Source organism: Theobroma cacao, chromosome 8 (genome assembly GCF_053813885.1).
Source record: "Theobroma cacao isolate CCN51 chromosome 8, ASM5381388v1, whole genome shotgun sequence".
In the NCBI taxonomy this organism is placed as follows: domain Eukaryota; kingdom Viridiplantae; phylum Streptophyta; class Magnoliopsida; order Malvales; family Malvaceae; genus Theobroma; species Theobroma cacao.
In genome coordinates this window covers 6,878,845-6,892,690 of record NC_142646.1, presented here as the reverse complement: position 1 = coordinate 6,892,690, position 13,846 = coordinate 6,878,845, and the positions used below count along the sequence as shown (strand labels likewise).

At 34.7% G+C, this 13,846-nt stretch overlaps 2 protein-coding genes and 1 long non-coding RNA gene across 4 annotated transcripts; 2 read left to right on the top strand and 1 right to left on the bottom strand.

The window, feature by feature from the left end:
* The first annotated feature begins 781 nt into the window (after positions 1-781).
* On the top strand, positions 782-2,084 carry LOC18592394 (uncharacterized). The gene is made up of 2 exons (XR_016028012.1): positions 782-909; positions 1,267-2,084. It is a non-coding gene; the product is annotated as an uncharacterized LOC18592394 (long non-coding RNA).
* A 1,524-nt stretch (positions 2,085-3,608) lies between these two features.
* LOC18592392 (cyclin-A1-1-like) lies at positions 3,609-7,589 on the bottom strand. Of its 2 annotated transcripts, none has more exons than XM_088808823.1 (11): positions 7,339-7,589; positions 6,335-6,719; positions 6,065-6,201; positions 5,559-5,651; positions 5,254-5,387; positions 5,064-5,142; positions 4,883-4,959; positions 4,758-4,791; positions 4,381-4,530; positions 4,121-4,255; positions 3,609-3,997 (listed from the first exon to the last, which is right to left on the bottom strand). In XM_088808823.1, the coding sequence occupies exons 1-11, from the start codon at positions 7,534-7,536 to the stop codon at positions 3,935-3,937; spliced, it is 1,485 nt and encodes a 494-aa protein (XP_088664949.1). In that variant the 5' UTR covers positions 7,537-7,589; the 3' UTR covers positions 3,609-3,934. The 2 variants fall into 2 exon arrangements, with proteins under 2 accessions (XP_088664949.1, XP_007019157.3); XM_007019095.3 differs by having other exon boundaries at positions 5,064-5,139.
* A 2,276-nt stretch (positions 7,590-9,865) lies between these two features.
* On the top strand, positions 9,866-13,701 carry LOC18592391 (cyclin-A1-4-like). The gene is made up of 11 exons (XM_007019092.3): positions 9,866-10,078; positions 10,201-10,345; positions 10,513-10,649; positions 11,284-11,376; positions 11,603-11,736; positions 11,860-11,935; positions 12,025-12,101; positions 12,202-12,235; positions 12,517-12,666; positions 12,810-12,944; positions 13,450-13,701. The coding sequence occupies exons 1-11, from the start codon at positions 9,941-9,943 to the stop codon at positions 13,510-13,512; spliced, it is 1,182 nt and encodes a 393-aa protein (XP_007019154.3). The 5' UTR covers positions 9,866-9,940; the 3' UTR covers positions 13,513-13,701.
* The last annotated feature ends 145 nt before the right edge of the window (positions 13,702-13,846 follow it).

Below are 13,846 nucleotides of genomic sequence, written 5' to 3'. Positions count from 1 at the left end.
TTGGAATGGTAGCTGAAACCAGAATTCATCAACAGAATAAGCCGATCGCAGTCCCAAGGTCTTAACAGTTAACATGACAGTACTGCAATCTCACAAAAAACGTGACGACAGGGAATGAGCATAGCTTCTTTTGGCCAATGACTATGCATAGTCTTGCACTTAACTACAAGCTTTTTCTTCGACCTAACTTATTAAGTGTTCCAATTGAACAATAAATAATATTATACGAATTTTATTTTTATGCGTTATTTTAACATAAATATATTATTTTTATTTTTTAAAAAAGTACTTACTCAATTAACTTTTAATATGAAAAATCTCGTACTGAATCAAAGACTTTTACTTAGTCGAGGGCATGGGCTCTGCCAAAAGACACCGACAAAATTATATTTAATCATCTAAACAAACAGAGTTAAATCAATGACACACACAAGAAATAAACTAATTTATTTGACATATCGATTTACTTACATCTATTATAAAAAGAAATAACCATTTTATACACTTTTTTTAAAAAAGAAAAATACTTATTCATTCACCAAACCTAAACCCAACACAAACACCTACATAGAAATGTACTCTGGTTCGACTACTCGTAAATCCAACCAATTCTTATATATATTGGGACCTCTTTATATTCAGACTCACTAATTTAATTACCCACAAAAGAACTCCTTTTCACTTGGAAGACTTGTCTAACAAGATGTCTTCTCCAACCAATCAAAAAACATTCATCCGAAACCTAGTTGAGACTCGACATCATGACCCCTAACACATTATAAAAAGGGGCTGCTTCTAGCCTGTGTGATTAGCACCAACCAAAAGAAATTGGAGATTGTTTCACCCGCCTTTCGGTGGTCAGCTATGACTCTCAAAGAACCGTTGCTTCCTTCTTCTAGCCTTGCCCAGGTATATATTTAATCTTCTTTGTTCTTCAGGTATATATATAAATATATGTATGTATTTTTCAATTGCCATAGGTAGAGTAAATTTGTCTAAAGGGATTGTCTTTTTAGATTTGCCCATGATTGAGTCAAGTAAGGAATGGTAGATATCTATTAATTATTTCTACATAAATTAGTCAATTACTTTGATCTTTAACCCAAACAAAAGAAGCTGTAAATCTGGTCAGAAGATTGAAGAAGTAAATAAAGAAATTAATTAAGTAAATTCAATAGTGAATAATTAATAATATATGCTTCAAAATTCCTTAATTCCTTAAATAAATGAATTTATTCCTTTTGCTATTTTTGTTTTCTCCCCAAGGGCAAAATGAGCAGAAATTCCTCCAAGCAAAAAGAAGCTTCGAAGTTGGACCTGGAGCTACCATCTTGGTCGTATGGAATTGTCATCGTTTCAATTTATGTTATTCCGTTGGTATGTGCGATAGTCTGGTTGGACTTTATCCCACTAAACTTTAAAACATCTGATCAGCCTGAAGGCGATAAAGTGCGACGCCTAGTCAACATGGGCTTCTGCCTTGGTCTTCTTCATGTCAGTGGCATTGGATTCTCTTTCCTAGTGGCTGACATGGCCATTAGTTTGTTCTTGCCTGAAATTCTCAAGCTGGTTTTGGGTGGTGATGGAGAGAAGAAAAAAATTGCAACTCCAGCTTGGTTCCCTAGTATATCTCCTGCTGCTGCCGGACGTTGCTTATTCTATTTGTTGGGTGCTGTATTGTTTTGGCAGATTAATATTTACTTGCGCAAGACTCTTTACGAGAGCGATTGTCCTTTTGACCATATCTTGTGGCCTTATGTAAGTCCTAGCTGCTTTGGTATAATCATGTTCACCCTCATGGCCCTCACATTCCTCCTCGTCAGGATAATCAGTTATGCAAAAACCAGGGCAACTTCTCGGAATACTTATGTCAAGATACCACGTTCGCCCTGATCCACCTAGCAGCGATGCATCTGGTAAAAGAGAAAGAAAAGTGAACTAGCTATACAACTTTCCATTTTCTTTAGGAACTATTGTTTCGGGTTTTTTCCTTTCTATTTTTTTTTTATTTTTTGCAAGTTTGTATCAGTTACAGCTTTATATCCATCTTTTAATCTTAGAAGCATATATATATTTCTGTTAAAGAGTGGTGCATGGAGGCTTTTAGAAATTGCCAAACTTATAAAAGGAGCAGCACGACGATAGCCAATAACAAGCAGTCTAGTCCATGCACGCCAGATACCAAGCATATCCAACAATGGAAGAATCCACAGGAAGCCTTGGGGACCATCCAAGTGAGGATGAGCAAAAACTTTGAAGTCATCAACCTTGGAAAAACAAGAGAACAACTTAATGAAAGTAAAGCATGGCATGACCAAGTAGGAACAAAACTGAGCATGGAACAATAGAGGGCTAGCAATTCAGATACCCAACAATAAAGGACATCTGATTTCTTTAATGACCATTCCAATCCTCTCTAATTTCTAGATCCATTAGTTTATTGATAACCAATTCATTATCTCCAATTCTAAAGATAAGCTTAACAGTTTACTAACTTTTCAAATCTTAAGACTTATCTTCATCTCTTATCGTCCTCTTAATTGATTTGAAGAGAACAAATGGAACCACTAGCAATCTTTAAAATCACTCTTTTTTCTACTCCAATTATATTTCTTGCCTTTCTTCCCCCTAGGCTTTTTAAGTTTTTGGTTAATAGCAGACTCTAAACACTAAACACACTCATTAGTTATTATATGAATAACACTTGAATTTGATTATGGAGTAATGTGCTCTTCTTTGTCAACAACATTAGAAATATTAGTAAAATCGGCAACCAACTTGAAACAAAACGATCCTCAGCATCCTTCAAGCTATTAAAGGACATTCACCAGCAGCAGCTGCCACTGCATCACTGGATACCACCATTGCACCAACTGAATCAAAGGCATCAATCTCAGAATCTTCAACAGAACCTACTACCACTGCATCAACACTTAACATTTCACAATCTAGAGCAATCAAGTTTGCCTTTGCACCAACTAAATCAAAGACAATCTCAGATGGAACACTTAGCATTCCAGAGTCTAAAGCAATCAAGGTAGTTTTCATTCCATTTTCAGTTTCTTATCTTGAATTCTTTATATGGGACTAGCCTTCCAACAATGCCAACCAACCCTACATTCTGGTTTTCAAGAAAAAGAGTTCATTCGCCATAGCAGTTGAGAGTGAAAAGTGATGTTTATTCATTTAGCGAGGCAGAGTTTGGAAGGTCAGTCTCATCTCACTTCCAGGGTTGCTGGCACACATGGTTATTTGGCATCAGAATACGCTTTCTATGGAAAGCTAACAGAGAAAAGTGATGTTTTCAGCTTTGAAATTTTGAAATTATGAGTGGGAGAAAAGTACTGGATACATCAAATTCATCTGATCCTTGATCATAGGTTGGGCTTTGAAGCTTGCAAAATCAGGGGAATATGTGAGAAATTTCCAATGAAATAAGAGAGGAAGGGTCTGGGGTGATGGAAAGGTTTGATTGTGTGGGGACTCTTTGTGCTCATCTGATGGTGGCTTTCAGGTTGTGCCTATTGATGCATTTTAAATGGCACAGGATTAGAGCCCCTCCACAGCTAGGTAGGGGAATAAAAATAAAAGAAAAACATAAAGAAACGAAAGGAAAAAAAAAAAAGAAGAAGACGAAATTAATAAAAAAAATTTACAACATGTAGCAAAATTTGGCCATATGGACAGTGACACGTGGCTAAGTTTCGCCACGTGACGTCCATTAATAAAATGAACACTACATTGATTATACCAAACTAGAATTAAGGTCTTACACAGGGAAGATCCTAAATTGTGTATCTAGTCTAAATGAAAGTGATACAGGGTGAACGTCTCATCTCAGAACTGGAGAAGCAGGCTGGTCATGACAGGTGTGGAACAGTTTGCTTATCCAACAAAGTATTGGAACAGTCGTGCTGATGTCTGATGAGTGCATTTAGTTCTGGAAGAATTCTGAAGGTATTGAGGGAGGGCAGTACTTCTTTGCAACACATTTGTACTGCGGCAAAAATAAGATCTCGGTTTAGATTGGATGTTTGCATCAATTAAAGCAATCAAAGGCACATTTCAGCTATGCAAATAACATTTTAAAGAAGCTCCTTAAAGTGTTTAATATTATTACCTTATGTTGATTGTATTTCTCCCTGATTGCAGGCAAAGTAGAATTTTGATTGTTACAGCATAATCTATGAAGATCCTTAACACAGTCACACAGATCAGAGGGCTTGTAAAGTGTGTAATGCTGCAAGGTAGAATTCTGCATCATAATAAATGGAGATCAGACTATACAGTAAATGTCAAGAACAAGAGTTCCATTAACCAACAATTTTTTTTTATTTAGATAATATATGAAAACAGCAAGAAGAAGCTGCTTGCATATACCCAAGGTCTCTTCGAAGGAAGAAGTATAAATTTGGCCAGGAAAATTGCAGAAGCCGCTATTAGTGATGGAGCATAACAAAGCATGGTGTACTCAAGGAGTGAGAGTTCAGCGATGTAGTTGGCCATGCACTCTAACTGCATTGATGGAACCTATTAGAAAGAACACAACCACCACAGGAAATCAGGTAGTTAGGACTCCTAAAACCAATTGTTAATCAATGAAAATGACCATGATTGTTGACTTCAATTGATTGCCACTTTAAACATTGTTACAGATGGTTTTAGTATGTTTCTTTGTGCAGAGATATTGAGGTGCACATGACAGATGAAAGACAGAGGAGCCTGAATATAAAGCACTGAAAGTCAAAGAAAAATACCTCATTGACCCCTTGAGCAGCACGAACAAACCGTCTGAATGTCATACCAATGATCACAAGTTACTACAACAACGGTAAACATGAAAGGCAGAAAGTATGTTCAATAATAATGAGCTAGCCATTACCTTAAGAAACATTTAGCTGTTGCGGCAGTCATTTCAAACTTCAAGTAATTTAAGACAGAAGATTCCATTTCCAGGACCTGTTATAAGTTAAAATGTTAACGCCTTGTTCGGATTTTAGAAACTAACATCTTTGCAAAGAAGCATAAAAGAAATTTCTAGTTAAAAATAACAGAGGCCAAACCTCCTCCTTAAAATATGTATTATCAGTGATGTAGCAAAATTCCTCCACCTGGGGTGCACAAATCTCCTCATATTTTCTGCTAAATTAAACACTCTAATGTTAACATTATATCCATGGGAAAATCTTAGATGAAAAACTGAGATATAATAATCTAAAAGGAAACGAAAGAAAGGAGTGTGTTATTTCTTACGCAGCAATCATCATGCAGGCAACACCAAGCAACTGTAGCCGTTGCCTATTCATCACGTTCCCTGAAAGATACCGATCTATGTAGTTCACAGTCAAATATAACGTATCTGGTACAAGCCTATACTCTTCAGCTACCTGCAGTTAAGAATTGGAAGTTTAGCCTTACCAAGAGAGAACACTATACTCAGAAATATTAATGAAAGAAGCTACTAGCAGTAGAGATTATGCTAGCAGCGATAGTTTTCGAATCTTGTGTAGTGGAGATTCTAAATGACCATATAACTTTATAAATAGACAGAAAATTACTTCTACAAGCCAATCAATCAGTATTGCACGCATGCTGGAATTTATGTCTTTCTGAATTCGCTCCATGAAGTCTGTTGAAGGTCTTTTCTTCACCTGAAATCCAAAATAAATAAGAAAGTTAAAGGAGCAAATCAACGCAGGCAAAAAGGGCCAAATTGGATAAAAGCAAATACAGAACATATAAAAGCACACCCTAGGATACAGAACCAGGGCTTTCCAATCCAATCAGGGTATAGAATCAAGCAGGACAGACTTCTGTTTTAAACATTTCAGTTTAAACATCCTATCTCTTATGCATTACACTTGAGATCTTCCAAGGCATTATACACTTGTAATCTATGGGTAACCATTAATGTTTCTCAGTCAAGACAGTGTTTAACAAGATGTATATCATCTTTCAGTCTACAAATTTTCGTATACAATTTCTGATTGTGCCTTGTAGAGCTCTGCCTAGTTGTAAACAAATCTTCAAAAGCATAACTTCGAGGTAGAAAAAGATGGAAAACCTCAGATGCACGGAGGTGCTTGTAAATATCACAGGCAAATGTTGCACAAAACTGTGGATCCACGTAATTATCATCAACATCAATTATCTTATCATCTGTTTCCATCTCCGCGATTGCATCTCTATTGCAGATATTCCCTGCAACCAAATCAGTTTGAAACTAAATGAGCAGATCAAAAGAAAAAAAGTTTAAGCAGAAGTTTACTATATGATGATGGAACCAATCAATTGTTTAGTAATAAGCTTTTTCTTTTTGCACTTGATACCGAACCTGTTGCTTCTAAATGGTCCGAAATGTAGAGATTGCTGAACGTCTTTCGTTCAATGGAATCAATCGCTGTAACATCACGGTTGTCCATGTATTCAACTTCAGGACTTTTGAAAGAGTCACAGGTGGACATTGTCTCATCCATAGAGACCGAGACACCATCTGATTTACTAGGAGAAAACTCCATGCTACATAGCGGAGGAGGGATAGTAGAGATACTCGGAGGAGGCACCACCACTTCATTTCCTCTTGGAAAAGATGTAACAACCTTGGGAGGCAAAACTGAACTGGGTCTTACATTTGTAGAAGGTAGAACATGTCCTGAGAAACCTACATTACTAACTGGCTGTGTCTTCCTTGCCTTTAAGATTTTGTTTGAACATGGTACCTAAAATTAGAAATTGAAAATAAAAAATTAAAAACTAGAGCACTCAAGAATAAAAAAATGAAAATTATACAAAATATACATTAGTTCCATAATCAATCAAAACCACAGCTTTCTACTTCAATGTAAACAGAGCCAGCTGCTAGTCATGGTTTCTAATTGGATTACAATGGGCTTAAAATGCCAAATGGGAAATAAAAGAGATCCAAATTTGAAATTAAACCCATAATAACTCTAGCTCAAACTCCAAATTTTTAAATGGGGTGGCTTTTTCTTCCATGTTACAACTTTGGGGAGAAAGTAGTACAAAATTTCAAATTTGCTCTAATTCTCTACTTGGCTAAAACTTTGTCAATAACAGAAAATAGAACATAATGAAAACCCAAATTTTGCTGCTCATAATTTTTTTATTTAAAAAGAAGTTCTTAGAAAATCTTTGAAGTCCCCATCAATTCAAAGAACAATGTAAAAACTAAAACTTCTAAAATTTGACCATTTTCTATCTTCTCTTTCCTTACATTATCTCAGAAAACAAGAAACCAAAAACGATGATCAAGAAAACCAAAAAAAAAAAAGAAACATAACAAATTAACTATGTTACAAAAACAAACTTAAGACCCACCAAAGAAGAGGCCGAAACCGAGCTTCTTGAGCTGTTCTTTTGGTTAGTAATGTTACTAAGAGGGACTCTCTTTTTAGCCAAAGAAGCCGTGACTTTTCCCACATTCTCCGACGACGACGATGATGCGTGTCTTTTCGCCAAAGACGAAGTCGTCGACGACGAAAACGACGACCGCCGATTACTACTTTGTGTGGACATTTTTTAGCTTTCGTTTTCAAGAAAGAGAGTCTCTTTGCGAGGAGAAATTTTGGTTGAGGCTTTTATTTCTGAGGTTCTTCTTGCGTATAATTATTTTATAATTTTTTAACGATCCTTTTGAGGCGGGGAAATTGGGTGATTTGAATTGTCGAAAGATCCTGGCCGTCGATTCCACTCGGTAATCGTTAGGAGCCTGATGTGGGGACCACTATTACAGTTTTGGAGTTTCTTGAGTCAGGCTTTGCCATTTTCACAGCAACCAACGAGGGAACGACACGTCAAAATACAAGGTTGGGTCTTTGGTCTTTTCAGCGGTTTGGGTGGATGCCATTGGCTGGTCATGGAGTACAAGAGTCACGGCCGGGTACATTTAGGTTTCAGGTATATTTGAATTCGAATTTCAAACGGTCACAAGATCTGTCTTCACTTTCACTGTATAGTAACCTAGTAAACAGAACAAAAAAAACAAAAAGGTTTTTGAATAATTGAACTTTGGCAGCTCTTCCACATAGAAAGCAGACATCTTATAATGTAGTTGTACCAAAATATTTTCATTTTAATTTAATTTTAGAGGAAATTTTGGGTTGTTGGTTCAAAAGGGGTTGATGTATTTCCTTTGTTTGTCTCTTTTTCCTAAAAGAAGAAAGTTTTCTTTCTCTTCCTTTTTGTCTCTATGGAAGTATTTCAAATTCTTACCAAAATAATTGAGGCTTCCTAGTTTTTCCCATTAATTAATCTTATGCTCATTGTACATGAAAATTTCGAATTTAAAATGGTACTTTCTTTTTTCTCTGATTTGATTATTCGTACTACATTATCAAATTAGAATTACAAGTTGAAAAATACTAATATAAGAGATTATTTTGAAATTATTTGTCGAGATAATGTGTACGATATTAACTGTGAAAGAATAGGTTATTGATGAACTAATTAAGTTATGTAGAATGAAATTTGCTATGAATGCCATAATGGATCATCCTTCCTTTGCCTTTTTATCTTTTATGATTTGTAAAAGGTTATTGTATATTTGATATCTAAACTATTATCAAATACTCAATTTGGTATCTAATGTTTAAAAATTTTTAATTAAGTACTCAAACTTTTGTTTCATTAAATAGTTTACATCTAAGACTAATTTTATTAGCTAAATGGGTGACATGGCAAAAATAATCAATAGGAATGCACCATGTGTTTAACTAGTATTGGATTTTTTTTGCCACATTGTCTATTTGACTAATGAAGTTAGCAAGATGTGCACTCCGCTTAACATAATAAAAATTAAAGTATTTAATTGCAAAATTATTTTCTCATGTATTAAATTGACATTTTCAGTATAATCAAGTACCAAATAACTCAATCATAAAAATAAGGAACTTAACAATTTGGTATATAGTTGAAGACAACACCATCATATAACATGGTTTATGGTTATTTATACTATAGATTAAGGTAGAATAGAACTTGAGTTGGTGGTCTTTTTTGGATTCTCAAGTTTATGATCTTCAAATATAAGAATGCCTTAATGTCCTTTATATTCATTTGAAATTTAAGGTAGAATAGAAATTGAGTAATAAGGTATTTTTAAATAAGCATAATATTTGAAAAAAATTTAAAATTATTTAAGAAAATTTAAATAAAATATTTATTTTTTATTAAACACTATATTTTTATGATAATGGTTAACTAATTGTTATTAGTCAAACACTATATTTTTATTCTTTTGATCAAATAGGTATTTATGGTAAAAGTTAATTAATTGTCATTAGTTAAAATATCACTTTTTATTTTATACCTATGTTACACTGACATGATGTTGACTTAAAAGGCAAAAATTACTATATAACCATGTCATCTTGTCACATTAACATGCCATGTCATAATCATTGTGACATGTTGATATGCCACGTCAATAGTACGTATTATAGAATAACAAATGTTATTTTGAATAATAATAGTTAGTTAACTATTAGTTATAAAAATTTATTTAATTCAACTATAAAAACTTGATTGAATATAATAAAAAAATAAAAATTTATTTAAAAATTAAAAATAAAAAAAGGTTTATTTTTTTGGGCTCATATACCCTTTCTTGAACACGAAAGCCCATTTTTTGAAGGAGCTTAAGCCCAAAAAGTCTAAAACCAAAACTATTGACCCGTCATGTATTACATTGGGCTTGCTTGGGCCATTTAATATTCCTTTTTATTTGGAAATAGACGGTTCAGATCACTCCCATTGCTTCCCAACCAACGGCGAAGATCCTTTAACCTTTCAAATCAACTAACACTTTTTCGCGCTTCTCTTTGACTGAAGGAGTGAAGTACCATGGAAAAGGCAAACACCTTTCTTCCCCGGCGGATCTCTCAGTCTCCCTCTTGTCTCAATCTCGTCGGATTCCAAAGAAATGTCGACCCCAAGTCGCCGATCGTCATCGAAGGTGAGGACACCGTCCACCTCAGAGAACCCAATGGCCGAAGGGAAGCCGCAATTGGCTAAGAAGAGACCAGCCCTTAGCGACATTTCCAACCAAAGCAAGAAATCGGTTCGTTGTTCACTTCTTTTTTTTTTTTTTTTTGTTTGAGTAGTTATTGTTAATAACTTTTTTGTTTGAATTTCTTAAAAATCTTCAAATAAATAAAGTTTTAACTAAATTTTGTTTTGAAGGTGCCATGTACCTCCAAAGGCCGAGCTGAGAACTCCTTGCATACAGCTAGAAGCATGGCTATCTCTCCTTCGAAATCACCAATTAAAGCGAGCGAAACCAAAGAAAACAACAATCTCTACATTCAGGAGCACGGGCATAAAGAAGGTTTCGAACTCTTTTAAGAATACCGTCAATTTTATTGGTTGAATTCTTATACATAGTGATGAATAGATTAGTTTAGGCTTATGGTATTTTAAATGGATTTACTTGATTTGCAAAGAGCGAATTAAAAGATACCATCTTTTTTTTATGATTTTGGCACTGGCTCTCAGGGAAGATTTGCAAGAGAAATGTACTTTTGGAGATGGAAACAAATGATGATGCTGTTGATGTTGGTAACGATTCCATGGATCCCCAGTTCTGTGCTCACATTGCTCATGACATTTACAAGAACTTGCGAGCATCTGAGGTATACCTACCTTTTTCTAACTAGTAAGTAGCGTAACTTAAGAAAGTCATGTGCATAGACATATTTAACATTAACTTTCTCTGTTTTTGTGGAAACGACAGTTGCATTGGTATTGCTTGGTTTCTAGTTTATATTTCTGAGCTTTGTTTAGATGTTTACTTTCTTCCAATTTATATGGAATAAAAAGGTTACCGTATTAGTTATATCCTTACATTTGATATTGTGCACTGATATCAGTTTCATTTGTGGTCTCAAAAAAAAATTATTTTCTAGAGCAGCAGGGGCTGATAATTTGTCAACTTTACTAACTCAAAACTGCAAGTATAAAATATTAAATATTGTTTCATGTAAATGGCAATACTTGTTGAAAAATTAAGAAAGGAAAGTATTGCAGGTTGTTCTTTTTGAGGCATCATATAACTTTACAAGAACTGGTTCTTGGTAAACTTTTTAGGTCTTATGCATAGTAGCTGCATTGATTCATTATCTGTAGTATATTCTCTTGTTATGCACAGAACCGGAATTACATTGGCTGAATAACATAACTCTCTCCTTCTCTTTTGATCTATGTATTTTTGTATGCTAAACTTTTCTTTTGCTTCATCTGTTTCATCTTATTCCTCGCTTTTCGTAGTCAGTAAAAAGGCCTTCTGCACATTTTATGAAGATGGTCCAGAAAGATATTAGTGCGAGCATGCGGGCACTTTTGATCAATTGGCTAGTGCAGGTAAATTGTGGTAGGTGATGATCTTGCCAGGGTAGTTCTATGATCCAAGAAACAACCCCTCTCCAGTGTACTGTTTCAGGGTTGTTTTTATTTGTCACAGCCATTTCTATATTTTAAGTGGCGTTGTTAAAACACTATAGCCAATTTCATAGAAGACCTATAATTGTTTACTTTAATGTGCATTTTTTCCCCTTGGAATGATCTCACCTTTTGATTACAACTGTAGGTGGTTGAAGAGTGCAGACTTGTACCAGAGACGCTTTTTTTGACGGTGAACTATATTGATCGTTATCTTTCTGGCAATTCCATCAACAGACAGCAGTTAAAATTGCTTGGAGTTACCTGCATGATGATTGCTGCGTAAGATTCCATATCTTTTTTGTGTTGACAGTTCTCAGTAAGTTTTCTGTGCATGTTTATGTGTCTAAATATGTAGCCAATAAAAAAAATGCATTGTAACTGGAATAATGATATTGAGGCCAGTAAATACGAGGAGATATATTCACCTAAGGTGGAAGACTTCTGTTATCTTACTGGTAACTCACATGGCAAGAAAGAGGTCAGCATTCTGGTTAGAGACTATTCCAATTTTCTTTATGCACCTCAATCTACAGAAGCATTTTTATTTTTCCACTTTAATTGGTATAGATTTTGCAAATGGAATCTGCTGTGCTGAATTATTTAAAGTTTGAAATGACTGTCCCAACAGCTAAATCTTTTCTGAGGTAATGTCTTACTCTTTTGTTCTTTGATTAAATATTTAAATGCAATACCAATTAATATTTACTGCCAAGATTTTTAACGTGGTTCATGAAAAATGCCTAGGCATTTTGTTCATGCAGCTCAAATGATCAATCAGGTATCTCTCTATTGGACTGGTATTTTTTAAAAAATTCATCATCATATCTTTGCTTCTCTTACTAGGTTTAATTAGATTTGGTTGTGATAGTAGATTTCTGAACGTTAATAGTAATGAATATCGTTGTTTCTTTAATGTAGTTCCTAGTTAAAAGATACAATGGGATATTATAATCATTCCAACGGTGGACATCATCATGTCTTTATTGTCAATCTCTGTTTATCTGACAATATTAAAAACCCCAATAATCTATACTGGTAATACATGTCCGCCTTTTGTAGGTTCAATTTCTGCAGTTTGAATGCTTGGCCAACTACATTGCAGAATTATCACTTCTGGAGTACATAATGCTTCATTATGCTCCATCTTTAATAGCTGCGTCTGCTGTTTTCTTAGCCAAATTTATACTCTCTCCTTCAAGAAAACCTTGGGTATGGACAGAAGAAAGTTTATTTGTTCAATTCTAACTCAGTGATTTTGGTTCTCCATCTTATTGTTATTGAAATGTTTTTGTTTAGTTTAGGATAGCTTCTATTAGCTAAAATTGTTTACATTTTTGGATCCTGTTGCACAGGATTCTATGTTGGGGCGTTACACACTATACCAACCTTCTGAATTGTACAACTGTGTGAAGGATTTGCATCATCTCTGCCTTAATGGTGATTGTCCTAATTTGGCAGCAATCAAGCAGAAGTATAGTCAGCATAAGGTGAGTAGGTCTTCCATCTTTCTCACACAAGATGCATCTGATTTATAGACTATAGACCTTTTACATCAATATTGCCAAGCATAGCCCCTTCAGAAGTACCTTCTATTCCTCTTCTAGTGGGTGTATGCATGTATTCGGCACAGTTTGTGCCTGTTGTCCTTTTTCAACTTCTCATATTTGTAGAGTTTCTACTTTCTAAAGAATGTGTCGGAAGGAGATCTCATGATATCAAAAATATATGCTTTGCTTCATTGCATAAAAATACACTTGTTGACTACATTCAGTGACTTCACTAGATGTTTACATACTCCAATATGGCCATCGGCCCAAAATTTCAGCAAACTTAGATCCCAAAAGAATTTCTTCCTGGAAATCTGACCCTGTTGCAATCGCTGAAAGTCTTTGTATGCTCAATCAATCGGTTTACCTTCCCTATAAAATTGGCAATTGTTTTTTTTTCCTATTTTTTTATGTTTGATGCCTGACAAGTTTTTATTTGCATCAGTACAAATTTGTGGCAGAGAAGGACTGCCCTTCTTCAATACCTCAGGAGTTTTTCCGAGACTAAGTGGGTAGCAGTATGGATACTATTATAAGTCAGTTGCTTCCACTAGTTCACTGGATGTAATTAAGATATGTATAGGCTGACAGATGCTTGATTTTGTTGATGTAGTAGATCTAGTCCTCTTTAATTTTCAATTTTACTCTTTTATTTAATTGTGTTCGAAGGGGTACTTAAGTCTTGCTTTACACATGATCATCATGTCTTAAATAGAAAAAATTTCACACTAACTAGCTAGTGTTCACTAATGAAATCTAGCATGGTTGGGTTTTCTATAAATCTTCCTAATCAGTAATGAAATGGATAACAATTTCAGAATCACATTAATGAGAGCGTACAA

Coding starts and splice junctions, on each gene's coding strand:
- LOC18592392 (XM_088808823.1), bottom strand. CDS start 7,536: ATGTCCACACAAAGTAGTAATCGGCGGTCGTCGTTTTCGTCGTCGACG. Junction 4,960..5,063: donor ATACATATTTTAAGGAGGAG/GTTTGGCCTCTG, acceptor AACTTATAACAG/GTCCTGGAAATGGAATCTTC. Junction 3,998..4,120: donor AGAAATACAATCAACATAAG/GTAATAATATTA, acceptor TTTTTGCCGCAG/TACAAATGTGTTGCAAAGAA.
- LOC18592391 (XM_007019092.3), top strand. CDS start 9,941: ATGTCGACCCCAAGTCGCCGATCGTCATCGAAGGTGAGGACACCGTCC. Junction 11,936..12,024: donor ACTCACATGGCAAGAAAGAG/GTCAGCATTCTG, acceptor TAATTGGTATAG/ATTTTGCAAATGGAATCTGC. Junction 12,945..13,449: donor AGAAGTATAGTCAGCATAAG/GTGAGTAGGTCT, acceptor TATTTGCATCAG/TACAAATTTGTGGCAGAGAA.